This window comes from Zeugodacus cucurbitae, chromosome 4, assembly GCF_028554725.1.
Source record: "Zeugodacus cucurbitae isolate PBARC_wt_2022May chromosome 4, idZeuCucr1.2, whole genome shotgun sequence".
In the NCBI taxonomy this organism is placed as follows: Eukaryota; Metazoa; Arthropoda; class Insecta; order Diptera; family Tephritidae; genus Zeugodacus; species Zeugodacus cucurbitae.
In genome coordinates this window covers 22069022-22095460 of record NC_071669.1, presented here as the reverse complement: position 1 = coordinate 22095460, position 26439 = coordinate 22069022, and the positions used below count along the sequence as shown (strand labels likewise).

The following is a 26439-nucleotide window of genomic DNA, read 5'->3' as shown; positions in this document are numbered from 1 at the left end:
CATTATTAAATGCATTAAATTTACATCATAATAACCTCCCTGATTCCTCCATTATATAATGTGACATGTATGCAATATTGAAATACAAATATTCTAAAAAAAAAACAGAGAAATTGAATGAGATACTAAGAGAGTAATGTTCATGTTGAGTAATAAGCATACATGTTCGCTCCCAATTGCAAGTGATCGCGTGGCGAGGCGGCCGAAATTTTCGCAAAAACGATAAGGTGGTGAAATACGACGACATGAGCTGCAGCAGCACATCAAGGTCAGTGCGGTGGCACTGAAGTGGAGTACTGCCTACATTGAAAGTGTGTTTCGAAGAAATTAATCAAAAAACTTTTTATGCCGAGCATACTATTTATCCTGGCACTAAGCACAGTAAACGTGGTGTGCCACGCGATTAGTTCATTCAGGGAAATTTCTTTCCTGACGTAAACCTTCATCATTGTTATCAACGGCAGACTCAAATTGAAAAACTCAGCCGAATAGTTGGCATAGATGCGGCGAATTACGTAAAAACAAGAAACTACTTGCAACGTGGACACTTGGTGCCCAAAGCCGATCAAATATTCTGGGGACAATAAAAATCCACATTTCATTACATAAATGTGGCGCCGCAATGGAAGTCATTTAACACAGGGAATTGATTTCGCATTGGAGGATGCTGTTCGTGAGTTTGCGAATAATAATGAGACGATTCTGCTTTGTTGGACCTGTACCAGGGGTATATGCACTTTGCCAGACGTTAATGGTGTAAAACGAAAGTTATATCTACATATTGATAAGAACAACAATAATTCGATACCAGTGCCAAAAATCTTCTTTCGTATTCTTATCGATTCAAAGTCGCGTAAAGGAATCGTAATTGTTGGCGTTATTAATCCTTACCTAACAATTAAAGATGTGAGAACCGGTGCGTATGTGGTCGCAAAAGATATATCGGACCATATTACTTGGATTAACTGGGATAGAGATAATATACAGAAGGGTTACTGTTATGCCTGTTCAGTGCCCGATTTCTTGGCGGTTGCAAGAGATTTGCCAGCGGAAAAATTACACACTTCCGGAATTTTGGGCTTATAGAACTAAGATGAACAAGTTTCTTTTTAAGCTTTTTAATATTTTTGTAAACAAATATTTATTAACAAAGATTTATTTTATGAATGAATATGAAGGAATATAGTGAATCAATCTTAAGGATTTTTCTTTTATTCGTTTTAGAAGTATTTATGTATGTAAAAAGTGACGCCAAACTCAATGAACATGGATAGCATGATATGAAACTCTTCTCATTTGCTTGTTGAGAGAGTCCATGATCAGCTCTGAATACCTAATTTAGCTATGTCGAGCCTGTGAAACCAGCTCCTATCAACAAATAAGGCAACGGTGAGAACGTCTTGGAATACGCGAAGCATTGTTCTGTATACAAGTTCTGCTATAAACTGGAAAGATGTCCAAAAATATAATATAGATGTTTATGCTTTATCGACAATAAGAAAGCTTTCGGCAATCATTAGGCGTGATAAAAGATTCTTTATATTTTTAAGACTTAAAAATAAATTTATTTAAAAATTTCATGAACACAAGACACAGTGAAGCTTTGATAAGAATGAACAGCGATGTCGAGTTGCGAAAGACCATAAAGAGAGGGAAAGTAGCTCATCTGGGGCATATACTAAGGAACACCAAATACGGGTTACAGCAATTATTAATCCAAGGAAAAGTCGAAGGAAATGACGGTATTGGTTGAAAACAGCTCTCATGGTTTGAAACATTTGGCAGTGGACAGGACGTCCAGAACGTTGCCGGCCTCACAAGTGTACCTACAGACAGCGAACAATATGCTGCGCTAACTGAAAACCTGTAACATAAACATATTTAACTTTAGAAACATTTCAGACCTCTAATGAAAGCCTACACTACGAATATAAATCTTTCACTTTCACTAGATTCAAAATACCCTTAAGTTGTAGAAAAAGTAAACAAGAAAATAAAGACATGTTTTAGCATTTCGCTTTCGTATCACCAAAAATGTTTCCGCAACAACAATATTCGCTTTGCTTTCGCAGATGTGAGCTTATCTCTTCGTGTTAAAACGTTTAGAGTTTCGTCTGTTGCCAAATATCAGACATTTCGGTTATGCTTCGCCTTCTTCGCCTCCTTCTTCTTTGCTTTCTATTTATTTCATGCATTCCTTTGCTGCTATTTTAACATTTTAACTAATTAACTTCCGGTACACTCACTAAAAAAAAGAACAACAACAACGATACAAAAAGCAAAAGTTGTACATATTCACTAAGACTGTTGTTGTTCTTAGTTTAACATTATAAATACAAGCGGATATGTTTTTGTTATCTATGCCTTAGTGTTGACATTAATACGTAATTAGTGTTTCGCCGCGTGATTTATTTAATTTACATGTGTGAATATATATGTATATATATATCTAATATATAAAATTCTCGTGTCACGGTGTACGTTATTGAACTCCTCTGAAACCGCTCGACCGATTTTCGTGAATCTTAGCGTGCATATCGGCTAGGGTGGAGAATCGGACAACATTTATTTTTCATCCTCCTAAATGTTAAGGGTGGTCCACCCCTAAATTTTTTTAACTTTCCGCGAAGAAAATTAAAAATTTTCTAAAATCGGGAAGTTATTGGTTGTTGAAGTTCAAACCGATCTGGCTAATTTTAGTCTTGAAATATTCGTGGAAGGCCAGAAAAGGATTAGAAAGTGAGTAATTATGGAAAAATTGCTAGGAAGATATCAATAAGAGAATTTTATTCGAGTTGACAAGAAAAATATAAAAAGAGAAAACAAAAAAGTAATATTTTGAAGGTTATCATTGTTGCTTTGTTAAAATATTTTTATTATTGTTCAATTGTATAAGGTTGTCTTGGGCTATCGACAAACAATTTGTAAAAAATAAGGAAACGCTGAGTTCACGTCCAACCGAACATTTTACACTCTCGCAATTTATTGATGTAATTTTATTAAGATAACACACAATATGACCTATATATTCGGCATAAAGTCCCATAGAAAATCATAACATATAGTATATAAGGGCTGATGTGATTCCAGAACCAATTTCACTCATTTTCACCACCAAGGTTAACGGGAATAGGGGTAACTTGGCACCTGTTAGTAGGCAAACAAACGGCACATTCGGCCTTGAAATTACTCCTAAATTGCAAATGAACGAAACACCAGTCGGCAAAATCGCCAAAAATAGCGCTATAACGAAGATTTTCCAAATATTCAAGAAGTCGTTGGAGGTACTACACAGGACTTTAAAAGATCTTGATTGTCGATAAACGTTTTTGGTGGAGCCAGGATTCTGTGATTTACGCCAGACTCTTCCAATTATTCCTGGATCAACTGTTACTGACGGGCTAATCGCATGCCTAAAGCCACTTAATTTGTGGCGACACATAAAGTATCGCCAATTAACAACTAACATATGAGTGTTTTTGCAACAATATTAAATTGCGATTGTAGAAGCAGTTGGAAATGGTAGGGTCGCAGTTGACACCTCGATGGATTAATAGCATTTCCAACAGATTTCTGTCACTTCATTGACTCGAAAGAGAAGTTTTCCTGACATGAAACCTCAATATGATAACCATAAATGATTGATTGAATGACCTATATTGGTGGTAAAAAAACAAAGATATCGATGATCTTAATGCAACAATTTAGAATTTCGCTTCAGGAGAGTTGACACAGCTACAAACCAGGATGACGTAGTCAATTATCCCAAATATTAAATTATTTACTACTATTTACACTATTTAAAATTGCCTGCACTACCAAGATTGGGCCAACTTAATTTAATGTATACCTTAGCCACAACAACGTGTGGCCGGGTCTGCTCGAAAATTTGCTCTCAGATTGCACCACAACCCGACCTCAGTGATGTGATTCAAACAATTACTAACTTACAGTTATCCACGTTTTATAGCAAATTTGGTGTAATCGTTTTTGTTTCTAAATATTTTTTTTTTTAACTCCCATTTCACAGAATTGGGGTATAGCAAAATTTTAATCCAAAATATGGAAATTTAAAGATATTAGGTGAAACGTCGCAGAACACTGCTCAAGTCTCTTCTGAGAAATTGTGTATCTGACAGAGATATTTTCGAGTTGTAACTTATTTATTATACTGAGAATATTTTTTATGGTTAAATATTTCATGAGAATATTTTAGAAGCTGTCAAAGTATGTGTGTGTAGTTGCATATGCTCATATCAATAGTAATTCGCCAATGGAAAAAAGTCTGAGATCCAGAACAATTCTAGCAGGAATTTGTGAACACGCACACATACCTACATTTGCGTACATGAGTATGTACTACATGTATATATAATATTTATGTGTATTTACCCGCAACAATGGTAGCAATAACCGAAAGCATTTGAAAGCCTGGTGAGGGTGCCGTGGTATCAATGACTGTTACTATGCTAAGCGGATTAGACTAGCACAAGCGTCGGATCACAGGTGTTTTAGTAAAGCTGCTGGAAACCTCAACACACATATATATTTACAAATACATAGAGAATATATAGAGAAATACTTCAGCGCATGCATAATGATATAAGGCAGTGTATATGGTTTACATTGTTTCGAATTTTCACACTCTTATTTTCTTGTTGTTAAATTTAAATGCATTCTCTTATTGATATAAACTTGTTGCATAGTTTATTTTATTTTGTTTCAACTTTTCTTTTAGCTGTCATAAGCAATCAATGAGTTTTAACAAAGTCACCCAATATTATTTTAATATTTAAATTTTTTGTTTTGAAGCCGATATAACTCCCAGTAGATAGTAATACAAGATAATTCATATTTTTGATAAATTTCTCCAGAAGCTCCGCAAACGTTTAAGTGATTCTTCTCGAACCCCATATGAACGCATTACCAAGGTTACCAATATTACATCCCTATACACGTTACCTAATATATGAAGGTACATAAATCTCTCGCTATACCCTCAAAGTTCTCAACTGTCCCTTAATTGGTGTTGCCATCGACTGCACTACAATCGCGTTTTACCAGATTTGATATCATTATAGGCAATAATTATTGCTTCTAAAAACTAAAGTTTTGAGTGAAATTACTGAATTAGTTTCACCGGCTTACTATTCCTTAGGAACCGTTTATCCGATTGTAGCCGAATAGATAATAGCGCGCCATACCTATCTTTCCTCGAAATTCGGCGCCAATTGGAAATCCCAAGTGTATGTCATGTTCACCCGAAAGCTCCTAGTGTTGTCTCATCGGATGTTGACATCGTCGACATGGGCGCCAAGACGCGAAAACTCTGACTGTTTGTTTGATGACGTCTTGTTCTCATTCACTTGACTTAAGCCTGAAACAAACGACTGAATTAGTTTCATCGTTTCTCTACACTCTAACACTTGGCAAATTGAAGACTCATAATATAATATTTGTGATCTAAAACTATATACAATTGGAATTCGATTCGATCTAAGAAGAGCATATCAATATATCATCATAAGGTATGACTGATTTGATGATATTTCTGGATTGAAATACTAAGTGTTGTTACAAGTGTACTTACTCATCCGCTGAAGACTGTATAATGCTGTAGCTCCCTTAAAACATCGCACATGATCTACATTCTGCCGACTCAACTCCGCCAAGTTTCTGAAGTTGTGATCTTAAAGGTAAGTGTCATGTATTGACACCTATAATATCACATAATTCTTCCTCTGCTAAAAGTTGAAGTCTCTTGATCTATTTGGTCTATTCTCTATAAACATTACCACAAAAATAATATTTATTATTTGTAGCAGGTCTTCCAAGATTTGTGATTCTCCTCTAATGTCCATTGTTTAAAGCCATACTTGGTGAAACTTAAAGGTTTTGAGCCTATATGCTCGAGTTCCTGTTTACCAAGTTTGCTGTGAGAAATCAACGTTAGTGTTGAGATGTTTAGTCGAAGATACCGTCGTCTTCCGATTATATGCGTTTTATTTTGTCTTACAAACCACAAGTCTAAAAAACACACTTTATATGTATATAGTTATCTTCTATTTTTTATACAAGGTATATACATTATATTTTATACTTTATATATGTATGTACGCATATTCTTTTGCCATTCACCTAAAGTGAACCATTATTTCTCCTTCACATATCAGCCAAGTGCATCAAGTGTTGCTTGTTATGCGCCGCTGGCATTAAGCCATGCTCATGCTCCCCATTCACTTCATTTCGCATTACTTCGTTGCTTTGTCTATAAGTACAGGGACGAATGTGGCTTATGTGCAGGTAAAACGTTGTGATGAAGTGGCGCACTTTATCATTTGCATTTATTATAGTGCAAGGCACGCTATATAAACACACCCATACGCACACACATGCAAATGCGCATTTATGCAAATCACTGCAAAGTGATTGAAATAAATGCAATGAAACGTGTCGTTAAACGTTTGTGAAAGATGTAAAGAGTAGAAGAGTGGAATAAAACTGTCATATACAAGTGCGTGTGCAATGCAATCAAATGCAATGCTCGTCTCAACACAAACACCGTCGTGTGTATGAGTATGTAAATGCTGGCGCATAATAGAAACCAGTTTAATCGAGTAGGTTTCGAAAGCTTTCATTGGAAGTTGTGCGACATTAAGGACAATAAGCACTTTAAACTGAACCTGCTCCTTATTGAACTCACTATGTGTGTGTGTGTCTGTGTGCTTGTATGTGTGACAATTGAATATTTAACAAAGCATTTTGCATTGATATGCTTAACTTAAAGTGGTATTTGCGTGAGCTACTTTTATGTGAGTACCTAGAGGTGCGCTTGATATACAGAAGAAGAGTTAAAAAGTGAGCACTGGACTCTATTTAAATTAGTAATGTATAATGTAATATCTAAAATTGAGCACTCAATTTTGGTTTATGCGGATAATAAAAAAATGTTCGGAATAATTAAATTTAAAATAAAAATAATTATTTATATATATATATATAATATTATATATTTATCATATTGTATTAAAATTATATACGCTCTCTGACACTAGTATTTAAAACGTTAAACTAAGCACAACAACAAGGCGAAGCAGTCAAAGCACTACCGAAAAATTCTGATAATTTCCCACATACGAAACTCCGAACGTTTTAGCGAGTAGAGATAAGCTCTCAGCGGCGAAAGCAAAACGCATACTTTGTTATTATTGCGGTAAATTTTTTCGCGATAAAAATTTGTATAATTTTGCATAAACGTTGCCTTATTATTATTTTCTGATTTAAAATTTTTCAACTTCTTAGTTTGCACCGGATATAACATTAGTTCATATAAAATTGTATTGTTTATATATTTACTTATACTTATACACAAGGTGGTTCATAACAGGCGTTTATTATTCACGCATCGTGAATATACTTAAGTTCGTTGATATATATACATATATACATATATACATATGTATATACTGAAATATGGGAATAATTTGGCTTTAGCTGTGCTTAAACATGAAATTCCAAATTAGATCGTTTTTAACATTCATTATTTGCAGACGTGTCTAGTCGCAGCAATATACATACATTTGTTGTTATACATATATACACTTTCATTAAATATATAAGTCGTTTGATTTTTTCTACTCACAGCTGGCAAAAAACAGCTCGGTAACTCAACAGCTGGTGACCTCGAAGTGATCGCAGTGTGGATTTACTTGCGAAAAAGTAAAAAAAACTATTTTCGGGATGTAACGACGAATGTGGCCGATTCTGTTTAAATGATGTGGTTAGTGGTTTTGATTGTAACGTGATAATAATTCAATATATATATTAAACAATGTGTATTGTAAAAGTACATTAAATTTATTTTTATGGATGTGTGTGAACAATAGTCGTTAATGGGTTTATATACAATTAATTTAAATTCAGTGTTTAGTGTTTTCAGTGTATTTATTATATTGAACTGTTCCGCGTGTGATTTCTACTTCTTAAGTTATTTATTGTTGAATATTGTGATTGTGGAAAAAGTCCTCCGTATTATTGGCCAATTTATTGTTCTCACTGTTTCTACTTCTAATGTAACAAGTTTGTGTGTTTTTGTGATTTATTTTCCTGCATCAACTGAGTACTGCGTTAGATTTCATTTAATTTTTTCCCTGTTGATTTTACTTGCTCACTTAGAAAAACGCTGGTTTAACGACCGGGTTCTTCCAAGGTTGTTTTTTATATTATTTTGTATTGTGGTTTTGTAAAAAATAATTAGAGAAATTTAGGGTTTCGTTTTGGTACACATGTTCCTTGGCAACATGAGACGGTTGACACTAAAAACGGGCGAAATCGGACGCCCACAAAATGGAGAATCCAAAAACACTTAATGTGCAATAACTAAGCCATAAATAAAGCTTTGAAGGTAAAATTTGATACAAAGGATCACAATAAGAAGGGGCATATTTGCATATTATTTGGGCGTGACCCCGCCCCCTACCAAATTTATTGTACATATCTCGTCAACTACCAAAGCTGTATCAACCAAACTCACTAAAGTCGTTTATTTTAGACATTCGCTTATACAGTCCACAAGTTTAGGAAATCGGATTATAACCACACCCACCTCCCATACAAAGCTTATGTTAAAAACTCCTTAAAATTATTTAATTCAGTTCAAGGAAAACCACCGTAAGACTTAAGTTGAATTATAAAGGTGGTACACAAGTGCTGCACTCAAAATGGTACACAAAATTTTAAATGGGTGTGGTACCACCATATCTCCGAAACTACTCGACCAATTTTAATGAAATTCGGTTCATAATTTCTTCCTAGCTTCCCAATGATATGTTGTGAAAATAGTTCAAATCGGTTCACAACAACGTCTATTTCCCATAATACCATAACTTTAAAGTCGGTCTGAATCGTTTACTTTACAAATATATAAAGTAAGCACTAGTGAAGATATCGGAACAGAACTTTGCATAAATACTGCATTTAAAGAGTGGCATCGCAATTCTAAAGTCGTCGATATCGGTCCATGAGTTTTCAAGATCCTATAAATCGAATATTAGGATCTCAGCACTTCTAACAAATATTTTACCGAAAATATAGGTAATTCTCACATATATTTTGAAGAAATTCAGAGGGAATATGTTTCCCTAATAATATGTATACGTGCAATGAGTGAAATCGGGTCACAACTTCCCTATCTCCCATATAACTAATATTAGGGTTTTCAACTTTCAATGGAGTTTATACCATATACTTATATGCCCAATATGTGGATCAAATTGTTTCTTATATTAATAAAATTAAATAAATAAATTGCGAGAGTATAAAATTTTCGGTGACACCTGAACTTAGCCGTTCTTTACTTGTTTTTGACAAACATTTGTATAAGGATGGTGTTTTTATAAAATGCAAAACTTGGTTAATATACACATTTAATTTTTTTTGTTGCTTTGAGCACGAAATAGGTGGTTCGAAAAAATAAGAGTAATACATTAAAGTTGCATTACGATATTTTTACTGTGTTAAAATGTTCACGGATGCCTTTGCATTTAATATTAAGTTGTTCTTTCACGATTTTTAATTGCTTCGGCACATCTGGAGTGAATAGAATCCACAAAAGCGCGGCATGTTGAGAGAAGTATTTTTTTCCATGGTATTTTTTTGGTACTCTCTATAATTCTTGGAAATTTTTTGGTTTCGACTTTTTTTACATTTTTTGTCACATCCATCAAATTGCAATAAAATCCTGGTACTGCAACGACAGTATTCTTGCTACGAAAACCCTTCTTAAATCTATTCGAGGCATGTTTTTGGTTATTATCTTGATGATAGACTCACAACAACGGCACATTTTCTTCGGCAAAAGGTAAGGCAATAGTTTCCAGATTGTTACTAACACAATAAGTGGTGGTCATATTCCCTATGATACTTACCAGAGTTGTAGGCCACTCCATTAGAGCATCTTCATAACATCAGCTTAAGGTCTCCATGTTTTATAGTATTCAGTGTATATTTAGAATTTAATTTCTGATTATAGGATCGTATAATATTGTTGTAGTATTATTTTTTCCTCACTATAGTCGAAGTAGACAACATTTTTCTCATCGGTCCATAGAATATTACGTTAAATTAACACAGGTTCCTTTATAAAAATTTCTAGCAAATTCAAGCCGCCGTTATGTGCATACTATTTCGTTAAAGTGCCCTAGACCAGCACATTTTAATGATTCTTGCGATGAGTTCATCTTTTCTTCTTCGGATAAGTTTTTTGTGCGTTTCCCTTTATTAAACTCTCGGCAACTAATTTTTGTAGTTTAATATTATTCTGTATGAAATTTTTATAAGCTATGTTATATAGCCAATCTTCTTCATTTCCACAATAAATTTTTATAACTTCCCTTAGCTCAATAGAAAAATGGCGAACTCTTTCCATTTTTAAAGGTTTAATAAAAATTTTAACTGTAAACATGGTCAAATTCGCACTTTGATAAGTTTATTAGATAGTTATTAAAATTTGTGTAACCAAATTCCAAGAATCCAATGTCGAGATAAACCGCCTACTTGATTTGGTTCTTATTATTTCGAACACGTCTGTATATTATATTTATTTGTATGTATTTTTATTTTTATTAATTTAAATTCAGTGCAGTATTGTGTATTTATTATATTGAACTGCCTCCTTATGTTCTTTAGTTTTGAATGTGAGGTTGTTCTCCGTATTATTCGCAAATTGTTTGTCGAACTAGAAATTTAAGAATTTTTTTCCTAATATTTAAATATAACAAAGTTATGGGCTACAAAAGAATTCAAAAATGTTATTAAAGTTGAAGATATTTCCTGAAGATATTGCTTACGACTTTTTAAAAATATCAAAAATTAATAAAATGGAGTAGTTCTGAAAAATTTCGTATTTTTGAGTAAAAAAATTATTGTTTTTAATGCGAAATTCACAATTTCCATCTAATCAAAAATAATCATCAAAAAAAGGCGTTTCAAATTTCGACTATAGCAGCTACGAGCGGTCGCTCTTTAGTGCGCTGCTATTCAAAAACTATTCAAGATACGGTCTTACCGCTTTCACAGGAAATTTTTGAAAGTATAAACTATCGAATAAGCAAAAAATAAAAAAAATCCGATTTTTTTTAAATATCACACTGGTATAGTCCCTCAAACGAGGGACTTTTGTCGGTCGCTTGATCACTCACAATTGAGAGCGAACTTGAATTCTAATTACTCAACACATTCATTATTTACACTCTCCCCTCTCTCTCTCTCTCTCTCTCTCATAATGTTTTCATTTGCACTCAAGCTTGTTTAATACATTATTGCAGTACAACGCTATAGATAATATTTCCTAAAATCTAACAGCATTAAAGTAGTTCGAGTTTTGCCTCTGTCACCACTACCAGAGCACGTATAGATAATATATACATTCTCTGCTTGGACTAAACCACCTTAACAGTTGAAAAATAATTCTAGGCGCAAATGTTTTCGAGCTGCTTTCGTAGATATCTTATAGAATAAGAGCCTATTTAAAATAAAATATTTTGGGCTGATAACAACACCTGAATATGCTCTGCCTTAATGGTTTCGTTTGTTACAAGAATGCGGAACTTTTTTTTGTAAAATATTTTTTTGTTATTTTATGTATTTTTATTGTTGCTGTATTGAACTCAGCGATCATCTGTCATTCGTAGCCGCTCTCGCTACCCACACATACGTCCATAGAGCTATAATTTAGTTAGTCTCCTGCACACACATACACCCTATTCGGCAACCCACACAACGGTAAAGCGCGTAAAACATTATTTATTGCAACGCACACATGAGGTCGGCTGCCTTTCGGTGGCATTTTGTAAAATGCTCGCACGCTTGTCTTTGCTGTTCGCGCGTATGTTAGTGCGTGTACGCTGTTGTTGTTGTTTTTGTAGCTGTTAGTGTTCCAAGTGAGTACGCGTCGGCCTATGCATTATTATTACAGCCTCTTGGCCACTTTTTCAGGCACTGAATTATCACAGCGCAAAGATTTATTTTTATTACAACGACCTGACCGTGTGGCCGGGGGCGCGTGTGTGCGCATGGAACGTATAGTGTGGATCATGATGTGTGGTAATGTCTGTTGAGCGCACTTTATCGTCGCCATGCTGATGTGTAAATGTATGTGGATATACTCGGAGCTATTTACGCGACGATCCTTTGCGTTTATTTAAGGTTCATATGATTTTTTGTCGAATTATAGCACATAAGCGGCTTATAGACCTGCCTATAGTGACCCCGTGCATGCGTGTTTTTATTGCCGTTCACTTTTTTGGCGTACATACAGTTTTTTGGTCTTCGGATATACGCGCATATATGTATGTAGAGGCGATAACCCATAAAACCAATTTCTGCTGAGCTTAAAGATTTTCTGATATTTCTCTGGAATTTTCTGCAAAGTATCTAGCTTTACATGAAAAGCTTTTATAGACCAAGAGAGGAGAAGTAGTCGTAGGTTAGAGCTTAGAGCTTTCGTCCATAAAAGGTCAAGGGATTGAGCAACTTTCAAGCCTTTTATGACGAGATTTCATCCGAAAAAATTCAAGAGATGGGTTGCACAATAAAGAGCTTTCATCTGAAAAGGTTCATTAATGAATAAGAAGCTTTCATCATAATAAGCTCATATGCTAATTCATACAAAATTTTAATGACGAGCTTTCATCTGAAAAAGCTCAAGGGATAATACTCCAAACTTTTAATTATGAGCTTTCATTTTTAAAAGCTCAAAAAATGAGTATTAGTAATAATTAATGTTATAAAATGAAATTTAAAAAACACATGTTCATTTAAGCTATATTATATCATTCACATACTTTTGTTCGAAACAACTCATATTTGGTTTACTGGTTCAATTTCACATACACCAATTGTGCATGGAAATCACATTTTTTCATGATAGGCATTAAAGATGATACATAGACCATACTGTATCGCATCATTTTATTGCATTTTTTCTGCCGTTAACTGTTTTTGTTGTGTAGGCGATTGATGAATGCACAATCATATTACTGGCCAGGATTTGATTTAAGCCGAAATACAATTAAACATTTCAATTTGCCATTTGTGTCACTGATTTGTGGGGCCTTGATAAATGGTGAAACGCCAAAAAACATTTGTTTCAGCGAAATTGTGCTTGAGTAGCTGTAAACACAGCTAATATGGCAAGCAAGCTGTGCAACGAAATTATATATGGCTTGAGTCTGCACACAATATTACAGTTTGAAAGAGTATCGGTTTCTATGGAGTACTTGGTTTTTAAAATAGTGATTTAACATGATCTCATGAGAGAGTGGAACTGTTAAAAGGAACTTCTTTCAATTCCACATATACATATTGAACTTTAAAGTGATACTACTATCTATCATATCTATATCTATATCTATATCTATATCTATATCTATATCTATATCTATATCTATATCTATATCTATATCTATATCTATATCTATATCTATATCTATATCTATATCTATATCTATATCTATATCTATATCTATATCTATATCTATATCTATATCTATATCTATATCTATATCTATATCTATATCTATATCTATATCTATATCTATATCTATATCTATATCTATATCTATATCTATATCTATATCTATATCTATATCTATATCTATATCTATATCTATATCTATATCTATATCTATATCTATATCTATATCTATATCTATATCTATATCTATATCTATATCTATATCTATATCTATATCTATATCTATATCTATATCTATATCTATATCTATATCTATATCTATATCTATATCTATATCTATATATATATCTATATCTATATTTATATCTATATCTATATCTATATCTATATCTATATCTATATCTATTCACACAACTTTGTTTGCCTTCCTAGACTCCTTACCGCTCAACTGACCATTCGTGCTACATGGCGTATGATCTATATCTATATCTATATCTATATATATATCTATATCTATATCTATATCTATATCTATATCTATATCTATATCTATATCTATATCTATATCTATATCTATATCTATATCTATATCTATATCTATATCTATATCTATATCTATATCTATATCTATATCTATATCTATATCTATATCTATATCTATATCTATATCTATATCTATATCTATATCTATATCTATATCTATATCTATATCTATATCTATATCTATATCTATATCTATATCTATATCTATATCTATATCTATATCTATATCTATATCTATATCTATATCTATATCTATATCTATATCTATATCTATATCTATATCTATATCTATATCTATATCTATATCTATATCTATATCTATATCTATATCTATATCTATATCTATATCTATATCTATATCTATATCTATATCTATATCTATATCTATATCTATATCTATATCTATATCTATATCTATATCTATATCTATATCTATATCTATATCTATATCTATATCTATATCTATATCTATATCTATATCTATATCTATATCTATATCTATATCTATATCTATATCTATATCTATATCTATATCTATATCTATATCTATATCTATATCTATATCTATATTTATATCTATATCTATATCTATATCTATATCTATATCTATATCTATATCTATATCTATATCTATATCTATTCACACAACTTTGTTTGCCTTCCTAGACTCCTTACCGCTCAACTGACCATTCGTGCTACATGGCGTATGAGTAACATCCTTTTCAAATGATTATTTAATGAAAAAACTTTTGTTGACAAGTATTGCAATATTTTAACATTTTCCTTAACAAAAAGTACTATTTGACAAACAAAACTCTAATGTGAAATTGAAAAATTCATACCGAAATGCTCCTCGCAACTCTCTGATTGAAAAGGAAAAATATTTTTAAAGCAGCGGAAAGTTACAAGCGAGTATGTTTGAGCAAATAAATTTCAAAGTAAACGAGCTGTGGCATGACTCCAAGGTTCAGCAGAGGAAAAACATATTGCAGCAACAAATTTCGGCAACCCACAAAGGCTACAGCAGAATACAACTGAGGCGATGACTGCGGAGTAATAGTGTAATGGAGGAAAGTGCACCGTTAGCAATGACACGATGGTATCTAGTGACAGTGGTCATTTCGTTAAATTAACAAAATGGAAATGCCAAATGCAAAGAAAGGCGAAAAATTATTACTTGAATGCGAACGAGAGAGAGAGAGAGTAGAGGGAGAACATGTAGTGGATTTTGTGTTGCCGGTGAAATACAGTTAGACAGCTGAAAGACACATCTAAAAGGAAGTTTATAAAAGATGAACGGATGAAAAGGCAAGCACTGTTGGTTTTTAAGTAACATTAACGCAACACATAACATATAATTTTATAACATAACTAAAACCTCGCAGTAATGTGAATATACGCTACTAAATCAACTTTTAGCGGCTTTAAGTTGTAGTTATGGAGATAAACCATGGCAGGACTAAGACCTTTGCCAAAAATAAAGTATGTATGTATGTATTTGATTGGCGGTGAAACTTCCCTCTTTCCTTCGCAGTTCGGCGCCCGTTGGAGATCCCGAGTGTAACCAGGTCGCTCTCCACCTGGTCCCTTCAACGGAGTGGAGGCCTTCCGCTTCCCCGGCTTCCTCCGGCGGGTACTGCATCGAACACTTTCAGGGTTGGAGTGTTTTCGTCCATTCGGACAACATGACCTAGCCAGCGTAGCCGCTGTCTTTTTATTCACTGAACTATGTCAATGTCGTCGTATAACTCGTACAGCTCATCGTTCCATCGTCTGCGGTATTCGCCGTTGCCAATGTTCTGAGGACCATAAATCTTGCGCAAAATTTTCCTCCCGAATACTCCTAGTGTCGTCTCATCTGATGTTGACATCGTCCAAGCTTCTGCACCGTAAAGCAGGACGGGAATGATAAGCGACTTGTAGAGTTTGATTTTGGTTCGTCGAGAGAGGACTTTACTGTTCAATTGCCTACTCAGTCCAAAGTAGCACCTGTTGGCAAGAGTTATTCTGCGCTGGATTTCGAGGCTGACATTGTTGGTGTTGTTGATGCTGGTTCCCAGGTATACGAAATTATCTACAACTTCAAAGTTATGAGTGTCAACAGTTACGTCGCCAAGACGCGAATGCGCCGACTGTTTGCTTGATGACAGGAGATATTTCGTCTTGTCCTCATTCACCTCCAGACCCATTCGCTTCGCCTCCTTATTCATGCGGGAAATAGCAGAACAAACGGCGCGGTTGTTGCTTCCGATGATATCAATATCATCGGCGTACGCCAAGAGCTGTACACTCTTGTAGAATATTGTACCTTCTCTATTTAGCTTTGCAGCTCGTATAATTTTTTCCAGCATCAGGTTAAAGAAGTAGCACGATAGTTAGTCACTTTGTCTGAAACCTCGTTTGGTATCGAACGGCTCGGAGAGGTCCTTCCCGATCCTGACGGAGCTTTTGGTGTTGCTCAACGTCAGCTTACACAGCCGTATTACTTTTGCGGGGATACCAAATTCAGACATCGCGGCATAAAGGCAACTCCTTTTCGTGCTGTCGAAAGCAGCTTTAAAATCGACAAAAAGGTGATGTATGTCGATCCTATTATCACGGGTCTTTTCCAAGATTCGGCGCATGGTGAATATCTGGTCCATTGTAGATTTTCCAGGTCTAAAGCCATACTGATAAGGTCCAATCAGTTTGTTGACGGTGGGCTTTAGTCTTTTACACAATACGCTCGACAGAACCTTATACGCGATGTTGAGGAGGCTTATCCCACGGTAATTGGCGCAAATTGTGGAGTCTCCCTTTTTGTGTATTGGGCAGAGTACACTGAGATTCCAATCGTCAGGCATGCTTTCTTCCGACCATATTCTGCAAAGAAGCTGATGCATGCACCTTATCAGCTCTTCGCCGCCGTATTTGAATAGCTCGGCCGGTAATCCATCGGCCCCCGCCGCCTTATTGTTCTTCAAGCGGGTAATTGCTATTCGAATTTCTTCAGGGTCGGGCATTGGAACATTTGCTCCATCGTCATCGATTGGGGAATCGGGTTCGCCATCTCCTGGTGTTATACTTTCACTGCCATTCAGCAGGTCGGAGAAGTATTCCCTCCATAGTCCCAGTATGCCCAGGACATCGGTTACGAGATTACTACCTTGGTATCTACATGAGGATGCTCCAGACTTAAAACCTTCGCTAAGTCGCTTCATGTTTTCATAAAATTTTCGAGCATTACCTCTGTCGGCAAGATTCTTAACCTCTTCATACTCACGCATTTCGGCCTCTTTCTTTTTTGTCTGCAAATGCGCCTCTCGTCCCTCTTCAGCTCTCGGTATCTATCCCATCCCGCACGTTTTGTGGTCGTTTGCAACGTTGCAAGGTAGGCAGTCTGTTTTCTCTTCTCAACTTACTCGAACCAATTAGTAGAGAGAACTCTAACACTTTTGGATTAAGATATCAGCAACTACCAGATTAGGGTTTTCGAAATGTTATAAAAATTACTAATATATTTAAAAAGTTTAAAATCGTTCTTCCTGACATGTATTTAATATGAAGTGTTAGCAAAAAAGGCCAGAAATATTTTACTTCACAATTTTTATTATACGTCCTCCTTTTATAACTAATTCTGCAAGCTATTCTTTCACAGGCACTTTTATTTTAATTTTTTTTGTTCGAAAACTTCTTATTCTGCACAAACGATTTTTCGGTAGCACATGCAATTTGCTGGCGCATGCAATTTCCCGCTATTTGTCCAAGCATTTCACGCTGCTAACACGCCGAGCGCAATTCTAATATCCTGTCACTGAGTAAATGCAAGTATTTTTCTTGTACAAATTGCTGATTTCATAAAAATCTTCTGTATTTCTGCTTTGCTGAGCCAACTTGGACATAATGATTATGACACACATTTCTAAGGCTGCACGAAACGAATGCGAACTTTTCGTTTCGCACGCTGCTGCGAAGGACTTGCCGCTATGTATGGGTTTGTGTGTGTAATATATGTGATTCTGTGTGTGCACATTCCAATCTTAAATTTATTTCGACTGATTAAAGCGACTCGTTGCGATACGATTTGCAGCGTCATGCCAGCAGCGGTATGCCGAACATTAATATTATTTCAACGCATGTCCTTTCACACGCCTGCCATGAAATGTGAACATTCTATTGGCCACTATCTATTTGAAATGCTCGCAAATGTAATAAATATCATAGTTTCATGCGTTTCATTGGCAATTTCGGCGCGTTTTTCTTCGTTTTTCTTACCCGCCTGTGTGTTTGTATAAATGGCGTGTCCTTCGTTATCCTTGCATGTTCGTTGATTACAAGTCACTTTTCTTCAACGGCATGACGCGCAAAGCACATTTTCCGCATTGAAACCAAGTAAGCGCGCATGTTGCTGCACATGACGTGTTCGTTTTTTTTTAGATTATTTTTTCAACTTCAATACAACAACAAAAAATGAAATTGAAAAGTGAAACAAAAATTTTCGCTTTGCTTTTTCTATAAAATCGCTCGTATTTTACTATCCGCTCGCTGCACGCCTTGTCGGTTGCTTTCAAAATATAATTTTAATTAAAATTGATAGCTGCTGCCATAGCATATTGCCACGCTCCTTGCCCTCGCTCTCGCTTGCTGCTCAATTTCGTGCTTTTTTGGACGCTAACAAATTGGCTGGAATGCTGGTTGAGGCACGCCTTATTGGCAGCTGGCTTAATTTATAAACAACTCGCCCAACATTACAGTAAAGCTGCAAAACACGCTTTCTTACAACAAAAAACATGACAGCAAAAGCAACAACAACAACAAATGTGCGCCATACTCATACAACGTCTTATGACTATCTATTTAGCAGCTTTTTGCACACGCATTTTGCAGTTTAACTTGCTGACTTGCTTTGTTGTATGTGTATAGCGCGCGTGGTGCACCGTGGCGTATGAGTGTTGTCAGTTGCATAGTGAAGACACCACAATTTTAGTTAAAACTGTAGAATAACATGTTAGTAAAAGCTGGTAGAGCAGTGTGTTTGAAAAAAGTTGTTTCTCAAAACTTTAAAATGAAAAGCTTAAGGTCAACAAAGTTGCGCAACATTTTTTGTTGCTAAACCTTTCAGAAATTGTACTTTAAATATACGTAAGAGCAAACTATGTTTTAATTGCTTGCCCGGAAAAAATGCTGTCGAGATTTGTTTGATTTGAGGCTAGAATATTAATTTTATTTAAGAAAGCAATATTAGACCAATGCTAACAGTTAAAATTTGTGCTATAACAGACAGATGTATTTGCATGAATTCTAATAGTTTTATTTTATTTTTTGGATTTTTCTTTAATTCTTAATCTAACTCACTTTTCTCAGTTTCTCCTTTCTATAAATTGTCGTAAGGATTATTTCTTCAGAAAAGGTACTGTGCGCATGTGACCAAAGTCTACATATGACCCTATCGAAAGTTCAACCGATACTTTCTTGTCATATCCTATCAATATTTTTATACTCTTGCAACAAAGTTGCTAAGAGAGTATTATAGTTTTGTTCACATAACGGTTGTTTGTAAGTCATAAAACTAAACGAGTTAGATATAGGGTTATATATATCCACATTATCAGGGTGACGAGACGAGTCAAAATCCGAATGTCTGCCTGTCCGTCCGTCCGTGCAAAGTTGTAGCTTGAGTAAAAATTGAGATAATTTGATGAAACTTGGACGACGTATTTCTTGGCACCATAAGAAGACTAAGTTCGAAGATGGTCGGACCACTGCCACGCTAACAAAGTGGCAATAACCGAAAACATATAAAGAACTATAACAGTTTTAGTTAAATTGAGCTATTCAACTAAAATTTGGTATGAAGGATCGCACTATGACGGCCATATGTCTATGCAAATTTTTTGGGATACGCTTACTTCCTATATACCAGAACTTTGAAGTCGATCTGAATCGTTTACTTTACAATATAAAGTAAGCACTAGTGAAGATATCGAAACAGAACTTTCCAAAAATTCTGCATTTCAAGAGTGGCATCGCTATTCTAAAAATCGTCGAAATGAATGGACTGGAATACGTCCCTATAAATCGAATATGAGGACTCCAGTGCTTCTAACAAATTTTTACCGAAAATATAGATAAGTCTCTCAGATATTTTGAAGAAATTCAGAGGGAATGTGTTTCTTCTAATAATATGTCTCCGTGCCAAAAATTAGTGAAATCGGGACATAATTTCCCTATCTCCCATATAACTAATATTAGGGTTTCCAACTTTCAATGGACTCTTTATCATATATATGACGATTAATAAAATTAATTAAATAAATTGCGAGAGTATAAAATGTTCGGTGACACCCGAACATAGCCCTTCCTTAATTGTTTTTCAATATCTTGGAACAATTTTTTTTTATTCAATAATGCTTTCAATCTTATTTATGGTCGTTAAATTTCTTTCTAGTGAGCATTATCTGGCAATCTGAAGACAGGAAGAAGCTGCTGATGGCCAAAGAGCCGTAGAAGACGGGAGATCCGAAAGCAAGTGGAAGCTAAATTAACATAACTTCGACAGTCGGTTGAAGGTTCGTGAGATAGCTGAGATGCCATATTGGGCGTAAGAAAGCTGTTGGCGCGACAAGCGACTCTCTAATGGCGTACCTTCAGCAAAAAAGGCAAAGGCATTGTCTCCGTAGCCACTATCTGCAGATAGCCGAGACGGTCATAGTGATTCTCTATGCCGTATTTTAGTCCAATCTGATGCCGAGTAAAAGAAAAAACACACCATTTGGCGAAGACAAAATTACTTTTCTACTATGACAGATTTGACCTCGTACATACTTTGTAGATTTCAATAAAATGTATCTGTCAGACTGGTTAAAGAATGTAGGACATCATCAAGTACATGGAGTTAGATAGTTAGAGGACTATGTTGAGAAATAAATCGAAATTTTTCAGAATTTTTCGTTCTTCTTTTGCAGGCCAAGTGCTTATCGGACCGCCCACACGCGAATATTTTATTTATTTTTTAATCCAAATCCACATAAGCAATTTGGAACAAAAAAATTGCTAAACGGTATAATTGCTAATGCGATTTTCAATTTACAATATAAGCCTGATTTCTGAAAAAAAAATTATTGTTACAATGTCAAAAATGCTTTAAAATTTCATTGAAAAACAAATAATAATTTCGCAGGATTATTTAAATAAATAGTATTGAGCTCAAATTTAAACAACACGCGACAATTTATGCGGATTTATTTATTATTTTCACGAATAAATTTGCAAATTTGAAATGCCGTTAGTTTAATAAAACGCTTAAATGCAAATATGCGTAGAAAAGGGGTTACTATTGAACAATAAAAACGTGCAGTTTAAAGGAAATATCAATGTCATTTAGTTGTTTTTGTTTTGGTATTAGCATGCCCTTGCATGCTGTTTACTCGCACTACAAAAGTAATTAACATAATTAGACGTAAGTAGAACATTAAAGCGCACTGTGCGAATGGCAATCAATGGGTTAAGTGCACTCTGCATATTCCAGTGGAACGGTAAAAAAGAAAATAATGCGCCCGTCGGAAAGCCGCCTCAGCACACGCGATTGTCAATTATGCAGCGTTTATGCGACTCTTCAGCGTAAATGCCTGTATGCGCGCTCCAAAGTAGGCAATATATTTAGAAAGTAGAAGGCGCGCTGATTTTTTATGCAAATTAGTTTTTTTTCACCCCATGCTACAGCGATGACATGTTAGGACACGTATGCATACGACAAAGGTGCAGCGGAAGTCGGAATAGGCACTTCGTATTTTATGTGCGTTGAGCGAGCGTAAGAGTGAAGTTGCATGCAATTTAGCATTTGAAGCGCTTTTATAACATTAGTTGGAAGATTTTGTACAATTCTTGCAATTATCTTGCTGAAGTGATTCCTGAAGCGATTTCTCTCATTTTCGTCACCAACATAAATTATATCTAAGATTATATGTTCATTTAATTTGGCTAAGATATTTCACATATTAACCGATTTATAAGCTATTACGCCCATCGTACCATTTCTGGTACAGAGACACCCTATTAGAAGAAAAATATTTCCTCTGAATTACATTAAATTATCTGAAAGATTTACCCGTATTTTCGGTTAAAATTACCATGGGGCACTGAGTTCTTCATATTCGATATCCGGGGCATTGAAAAGTTACAGTCCGATTTCGACAATTTTTCCACAAGTGATGTCACAGCTCAAATACAGTATTTGTGTAAAGTTTATTCCGCTATCTTCTTTATGTATATCTTATAAAGTGAACGAATAAGATGGAATTCAAAATTGAGTTATATGGGAAGTTGTCGTGGTTGTGAACCGATTCCATCCATTCACACGTGTCAGCAGGGTGTTAAAAAATCTTATATACCGAATTTCATTGAAATCTGTCGAGTACTTCCCGAGATATGGTTTTTGACCCATAAGTGGGCGATGTCACGCCCATCTTTCATTTTGTAAAAAAATCTGAGTGCAGCTTTCTGCTATTTCTTCTGTAAAATTTCTTGTTTCTAACGTTTTTCATTAGTGAGTTAACACACTTTTAGTAATTTTCAACCTAACGTTTGTATGGGAGGTGGGCGTGGTTATTATTCGATTTTAACTATTTTCATGGCGTATGGTGAGGTACTTAAGAGAACTGACTGCAGAAAGTTTGGTTTATATAGCTTTATTGGTTTGCGCAATATATATAATAAACTTATTTGGGGGCGGGGCCACGCCCACATTCCCAAAAAAATACATCCAAATATGGCCCTTACTATCCTTTGTATCAAATTTTACTTTTATAACTTTATTTATGGCTTAGTTATGACTCTTTATGTGTACTCGGTTTACACCATTTTGTGGGCGTGGCATTGGCCAGATTTTGCCCATTTTCGAAAGCAACCCTCTCACGGTCCCAAGGAACATATGTTTCATTAGGATATAGGACGGGCGGACAGACAGACATTCGGATTTCATCAAGATATCACAATTCTCGTCACCCCGATCATTTTGATATACATACGTACATAACCTTATATCTAACTCTTTTAGTTTTATGACTTACAAACAACCGTTATGTGAACAAAACTATAATACTCTCGTAGCAATTTTTGTTGTTATAATACTTAAAACTGACTATTTGGAACCATTAGAGGAGTTTTCGATACGACTTCGTACACAGCTTCCATTGAATGCAATATCATATCATAGTACATCAATCCTAGAAATACTATCAAGGGCAGTGCTACTACGGACCAGGCATCATAACAGATTTTAGCATATAAAAACAAAACTCATTAATTTTCCTGTGCATGGTAATACCTAATCGCCCATTGTAATATACCACGAGTGGGAAAATCCGTCATTTGGGTACCCAGTCATATACGTATACTCAAATCTATTAAGTTGTTGTATTCTATTTAGTTGGGTTTGCCTTGGGAGTATAATTAGCATGATCCTTTGCAGTCAAGTCTCTTCGATATCCGGTTTCAATAACTTTATTCACCAACCAACTTCAAAGATATTGTTCTAGGTAAAATCTTATTTTTACAGACTACCTACTCTACGGATACACTCCCCTTCTACTCCTGAAAAATGTCTTCTGTGTACATAAACTTATCCACTCTATTCTCCAAACACCGTCAAAACAGATAACTTTGTTAAATTGTTATTATCGAATTCGAAGATAACAATTAGAAAACTCCGGAAGGTGGACTCTTCCTTTCAGTATATTAATTTTTCTTTCAGAATACTAGAAAGTTAATGTATATGAGCTTCAGAAGTCCACATTTGAGGTTCTCAATGATTACTACAATGAGGTTGAGGCATCCCAATGATTACTAATTTTGATTAGCATGCTAAAGTTCTGCAATAAATGAAAGAACCATCAAATAATTTGAAGATTTGATAATGATCTAAATCTTCACCCATTCCATGAAAATTATCTCCACCTATTTGTGTCAGGAATTGTTCAACAAAATATATTCCGTTTACACTACCGATTCAAATGTAGTGGTTGTACTTTAATGAAACTAGTGATAATTCCTTGTCTATGATATGATAGTTTTACCTCAAAAGAGCACTCCAATAATTCTAATTTGTGTTACAAACGCCCAAATTGCTTTAAGCCACTGTAAAACCCAAAATACTAGCAAGCTTACCTTCAACAAATTATTCCGGCCTTTTCTAGTTAACTTGAAGAATATTCGCGTTCTTGACATTTAAAGTAACTTGTTAAGCCTCCAGGGTGTTGCCTTAATTATGCAAAATCAAATACGCTAATTAGGATTCAGCCCGAATTCGTAGAAAAATGCTAAGAATATTTACCTAGCTAAACGACTGATTAAATAGGCGAAGAGTGCCATAATTAAGAGCGAGGGAGGAAGGGAGAGGCATCTTGACGCATTTGTATGGCAAAGGAATACTCAAGCTAAAACGCTTATTCATATTTAATGAGAAGCGGGTAGAAATAAATTTAACCGAAGAAATAAAGTAAACGTCGCCGCACTTAAGCTGTTACTTCACTTGTTTTCGGTTGACATTGAAATAATAGCACTTTCTTAGTGACATAAGGCTTTATTAACTGAATGTTTGTATTTTTTTAGCAGAAAAGATGCAAAATAAATAATGAAGACAAAAGTAGAAAGTCAACGAAATTTGACATTTTTGTGTTCTGTTTGCGCAGTTTCTGTATAATAGTTGTTTAAAACAAGTAAGGAAAGGCTAAGTTCGGGTGCAACCGAACATTTTATACTCTCGCAATTTATTGAAGAAACTTACAAACATACAAATGGGTAAATTTTCAACATAAAGTTTATTCTATTAAACGAAAATCGTAATATATAGAATATAATTAATCATTTTCACCAGCAGGGTACACTATATCCAAGACTATACGCTCACTTAATTTGGCTAAGATATCTCACATATACACCAATACATATATGCGGAATAAAACCCACCGTATTTTTGAAAAATCTATAATTAGCTATATGGGAGCTAGGATTTTAATAATTTTTTTAACAGAAAACTATTAAAAGAAAACAATTTCCTCTGAATTACATTAAATTATCTGAGAGATTTAATCAAATTTTCGGTTAAAATTTACGCTTAGGCGCTGAGTTAAACATATTCGATATCTGGGGCCTTGAAAAGTTATAGTCCGTTTTCGACAATTTTTCAAAGGTGAAGTCAGAGATGATATGTACTATTTGTGTAAAGTTTTATTCCGCTATCTTCATTGGTTCCTTATGTACATATACATGATAAAGTGAAGGATTCAGATGGAATTAAAAATTGAGTTATATGGGAAGTAGTCGTGCTTGTGAACCGATTTCGCCCATATTCCACCCGTGTCATCAGGGTGTCAAGAAAGTGTTATATATCAAATTTTATTTAAATCTGTCGAGTAGTTCCTGAGATATGGTTTTTGACCCTTAAGTGGGTGATGCCACGCCCATTTTTCATTTTGTAAAAGAATCTCAGTACAGCTTCCTTCAACTATTATTTCTTTATTGGTTTGCGAGTTATATATAAATAACCGATTTGTGGGCGGGGCCACACCCACTTCCCCAAAAAAACTACACCCAAATATGCCCTTCCTAGTGCGATCCCTTGTTCCAAATTTTACTTCTATAACTTCATGTATGGCTTAGTTATGACACTTTATGTGTTTTTGGTTTTCGCCATTTTGTGGGCGTGGCAATGGTCCGATTTCGCTGAGCAAGGAAGTTAATCATCTTCGATTCATAGGAAAAGCAGAAACCATCGGACTCATAGCAAGGAAACCCAATTTTTACAATGGGTTTAAAACAGTTATAGAAGATCTCCATATGGAAGAAAAAATGATAATCGATCGATAGAGGTTCCGCAGTTTGAGAAAAAAAAAAAATAAATAAATAAAATAAAATAATAATAAATTAAATTAAATTAAATTAAATTAAATTAAGTAAAATAAAGTATAATATTTTTTAAGTAAAATAAAGTATAATGATAATTGTCAAATGTCATACTAATTGAAAAATATGGACTTTATTGTCATCTCTCAGAACATATCTATGTATATTCCGCTTGTTCATTGACGAGTTAACTAGTTGATGTGATTGGAGAATATCCATGTTAAAAATAGTAACCCAAAATTAACAAAAAGTACATTTTTAAATTTATACTTTAAAATTTTACATATTTATATTTTTTTTTCATATACATTTTGGAACTCTCGCCACATACTTTGCCGGCCTTATCACACATTCTTAGTTCCAACAAAAAGCACTGACTCATAAAATTTTCAAAATTAAATTCACTAATCTTTTCAAATCTCCGAAAGTATTTGCGCATAAAAGTCAAGTGTTTTCAACAGCACAGCTGCAAGCTAGCACCATTTGCAACAGTGCAGTCAAGAGAAGGGAGAACTTTCCATGTGTGTGTGTGGTTGCACAGT

General features: G+C 34.6%; 1 protein-coding gene and 1 long non-coding RNA gene across 2 annotated transcripts; both read left to right on the top strand.

Annotated features, from left to right (window-relative positions):
- The first annotated feature begins 210 nt into the window (after positions 1–210).
- LOC105214608 (uncharacterized) lies at positions 211–1666 on the top strand. Its single transcript, XM_011188131.3, has one exon. It carries the CDS (start codon positions 610–612, stop codon positions 1084–1086), a length of 477 nt encoding a protein of 158 aa, XP_011186433.1. The 5' UTR covers positions 211–609; the 3' UTR covers positions 1087–1666.
- A 5491-nt stretch (positions 1667–7157) lies between these two features.
- LOC128921511 (uncharacterized) lies at positions 7158–14876 on the top strand. The gene is made up of 2 exons (XR_008470947.1): positions 7158–7780; positions 14684–14876. It is a non-coding gene; the product is annotated as an uncharacterized LOC128921511 (long non-coding RNA).
- Positions 14877–26439: the final 11563 nt, after the last annotated feature.

Coding starts and splice junctions, on each gene's coding strand:
- LOC105214608 (XM_011188131.3), top strand. CDS start 610: ATGTGGCGCCGCAATGGAAGTCATTTAACACAGGGAATTGATTTCGCA.